Below are 3,885 nucleotides of genomic sequence, written 5' to 3'. Positions count from 1 at the left end.
GTTTTCCGGTGTGTCTAACCAGTCGGGGAAGAGAGGAAAGGAGGGGGGAAGCAAAACAAGAGATCCAGTGTGGGTATACTAGTAGAGCCTCGGGGAGGAAGAGCACCTCCGTGTTGCTGGGCAGCAGCGAAGCCCACTATAGAAACACAAGAATCTTTCTAGCGGAGAACATAAAAAAAGTGAAGAGTGAAGAAAATGATACAGAGATGTGGGTAAAGGAACAGAAAGGTAAGGAGAAGAGGAAGGCCGGGAGGGAGGGGGAGGGGGGGGCTGAGAGGTAAATTAAAAACATCTAGCCCAGAAACAAGCACACATACATGAAAGGGAAGGGAGAAGGGCAAGGCGTGGGCCAGTGCTTGTGAGACACAGCGAAGACCCCCCAACCAAAGGAGGAAAAACGGGAAGCTGGTGAAAGTGGTGACAAAAAAATGCACTTGCCAAGCAGAAGACCCCCGGGGTAGGGGAGAGGGGGGGAGGAGAACTGGCAGAAGAGCGAAGGCGTCCGCGGGGTCGCACCCGCCAAGACGCGGTACACTCGCTGAACAAAACGGCGCTGGGATTAAAGTCGCACCGCCCAATGAAATGTGCGTGGTTTCCTCTCACCGCACAAGCGAGCCGGAAGGCCTAGAGGGAAGTTGTGGTCCCCAGTACCTCGATTCACTTCCCACTCGTCCACCCTCCCCCGCTGACCACAACGGAGAAAAAAAGGAGCAATATATATATATGTATATCTGTACGTAAATATATAATTCGTGGACTGGTGCACTGTGAGATTCTTGCAGAGAATAGGCGAAGTGATCCAACGCGGCCGCAGGAGCTGGCACAAAGCAAGGGAATGGGAAAAAAAAGGGTGCGGAAAAGTGAAATATATAAAACATAAACGAGACACGTGCACATTCATTTGCCTCACTGGCTGCACTTCGCAGATAACGATGGTCTCACAGCCGAGGCGTTCACTTCAATGGAAGAAAGTCCCCCTCCCCCTCCACTCGACACAGGGACTCTTGAAAGACGAGCCAGCGTCGGAAACGGCAACTTGAAGAGAAGCGGCTTCACATGGCCACGCAGCGGTCAGCATCCAGCCGCCATGGGGAACAGCGATGGTAGTTATCAGCCGACTCTCGATAGAGTGAGCACACACCAACCAAGTGATCCCACTCTTCTTTTAGAGTATTCGGTATATTTCATTAACGATCGTTTGCCCTCTCGCCAGCACGTGCTGTCAGTAATGACAGCTACAAGACGACGCTGGCATACTGGTTGGAAACCTAGTAACCAGGCACCACCTCACCTATCCAGGCAGGCCGACACACGTGCTGTGTAGCCGATGCAGACACGTCTGTCCATAGTCCACTGTGATATCATTAGGCCTGCACTAGCTTCCCTCACCCCACCCCCTCCTTGGCACTTTGGTTACGATCGCGCCTTGAAGAGTCGTGTGCGGCGCTTCGTGGGCTTTTCCATGGCTGCCGTAACCGCCTCGAGTGACCCACCGTGCGTGAGCTCAAACTTGCTCCACTCATCGAGGAGCGGCGACAGCAGCAGTTCGCCCCACTCGCGCGCCCTCTGCACGGTGTCGAACTGTGTTGTCTGCTCCGTCCAGCCAAGGGATCGGCGAATAGCGTGACGCTCTGCCTCAACCATTGACTTTAGTATCGACCGGAGAGCCGTTGTGGGACCCTGTGGTGAACCCTGGTCTACATTACCTGCGCCCAACCGCCCCATGTACCCCGCCACCGCCTCCACCGCCTCTGACCAACGCGCGGTAGCCGGCGAAAGGGACGAGGATAGCGTCTTCGGTGCGGCACCAGAGAGCACACCAGAGCCGCTGCCCTCACCAGCCTCGAAGTACCGTGAAAACCACGTCACTGCCTCGTGCCGGTACGCGTTCCAAACGTCCTGCAGAAGAGATGCATACAAGCACGAAACCTTTTCGTGCAGCGTCGCCAACTCGGTCTGAGCAGTCTCGACGCCTGCGGCGCCCCCCTTGCGCCGCGTCACTTGTCGCTGCAGGGCACGGATTCGCCGTGTGTGGAGATGAATCCGGTGTGCCCAAGCGGTGTCAACGTGGCCGAGGAGATCGTAGCGCTGCGCAAAGGATGTGACCCGCTCAGCTTCGCTGTTGAAGGTACGGATGCAGGCGCTGTATAGCGCGTCTGCGCGGGGAACCTCCTGATGCTGTTCCTCTAGCTTCGCGTAGCGCAGCCACCACTGCACATTATACGGGAAAGCCTGGATAGCATTTTGGTAGTCTGTGCGTAACTCCGCCACGTACGGTGCGCACGTCTCCTCCACCTCGTTCGCCGATGGCGGCGCGGACTCACCCGCTGCGGTGTGCATTGCCTCAATAGCCGCGTCTCGCTGCCGTTCATCAAGCTTGATGGCCTCTTCGAACAGGCGGACATCCTTTGTCACTTGAGACCCGGCGCGCAAGAGTCGGCGCGCCTGAGCGGGGTCGCCGTGGCGCTCCTCTATTGCCGACGCCTCCACCCACAGCCGAGGGCACAGCGCCGCCTCAAAAGGAAAGTTCTTGATTTCCTGTGCGAGGATGCGACGGGCCGCATCAAGCTCGCCATCCGCCTCACAGACGCGTGCGTACTCCATCACCAGTACGGCACGTTGCTGTGCGCAATACGGGCCGCGAGCAGTAATCTGGAGCGCGCGCTCGAGGATCTGTCGCGACTGAGACATGGGGGTCCCTGGCGAGATGGCCAGAGCCCTTGACGTTGGCTCAGCGTGGCTGCTCGCAGTTGTCAACGCTTTGGTGTCTAAAACGCTTGCGCACAGGCGGCTCTCGCTCTCCTGATCACGGTAAAGTGAGTACAGCGTCAGATAAGCGTCGAGGTCATTTGCATTCTTGAGGAGTCGCCCTTCATAAAGCTGTATAGTGCGTAGTCGTGCCACTTGGTCAGAGTGTGCACCGTCTCCGCACAGACGCTCAAAGCGGCTGTAACACGCCAGCACCTTGTCAAGTAATGGCGGATGATCCGCCACGTGTTCCAGTGCGCTGTGAAACAGATTTCGAGCTTGAGTGATGTTGCCGGCAGCGATATGTGCCTCGGCCAGTGCGAGCGGCACTCGACATTCTTCTGGCCCCCAGAGGGCTTCGTCAGGAAGTGCCTGCATTGCTGTCTCGAGTACCTTCACAGCACGCCCCCGATCGCCGAAGACTTGCTGCTCTGTGGCGCTGTACAGCATCCAGCTTTCCGGTGTGTTGAAGCGTTCGACGCAGCGGCGGAGGATATCGCGGCAGCCAACCTGACATTGCTGTTGTGCCTCGTAGAGGGCGGCGAGCTCATATGCGCATGGCGGCACGGCGTCACCTGCTAGCCATCGATGAAATACGTCTCGCACTCGCTGATCTCGGCCCACGGCCTGCTCCATGGCAAGGTACTTGACCCACAAGTCCACACTCGACGGCAGCGCCGTCACGCCGCGGCTCCATACTTGGCGAGCATGTTCAATGAATCCGTTGGACTCCTCCAGCTCTGCGTAATCGCGCCAGAGGTTTGGATTCCCGCCGTGCACGAGAACTGCGCGCTCCATAACAGCCCGCATGCGGTCAAAATCGCGTTGTTGTGCCTCCCAACGCGCGTAGCGGATCCAGTTGCCGATCGCCTTGAAGCCGCGCCGCACGCTTTCCTCCAGCTCTGCTCGCCGCTTCTGGCGATACAAAGCGAGCTCCTCGCGGCTGTGGATCATCACACGGGCCCCGGCGCCAGACTGGTTTGGGGAGTGAAACTTTTGCATCGCCACTGCGTCCCGGAAGAGCTTGTGGATGCTCACCTGCTCCTCCGCTTGACGACCGTCTCGGTACACGTCATGGCGACGCATGGCGGCCGCAGCGGGGCCTAGGCGTCGATTCTCCTGGCGAGAGCGCTTCAT

At 58.1% G+C, this 3,885-nt stretch overlaps 1 protein-coding gene across 1 annotated transcript; it reads right to left on the bottom strand.

Moving 5' to 3' along the window:
• Positions 1-1,413: 1,413 nt before the first annotated feature.
• Positions 1,414-3,885, bottom strand: JKF63_00705 (uncharacterized protein; the record flags this gene model as incomplete). The annotated part of the gene is made up of 1 exon (XM_067896756.1): positions 1,414-3,885. The coding sequence occupies one exon, from the start codon at positions 3,883-3,885 to the stop codon at positions 1,414-1,416; it is 2,472 nt and encodes an 823-aa protein (XP_067752913.1).

This window comes from Porcisia hertigi, chromosome 36 (assembly GCF_017918235.1).
Source record: "Porcisia hertigi strain C119 chromosome 36, whole genome shotgun sequence".
Classification (NCBI taxonomy): Eukaryota; Euglenozoa; class Kinetoplastea; order Trypanosomatida; family Trypanosomatidae; genus Porcisia; species Porcisia hertigi.
This window is presented reverse-complemented; position numbering and strand designations above follow the sequence as displayed.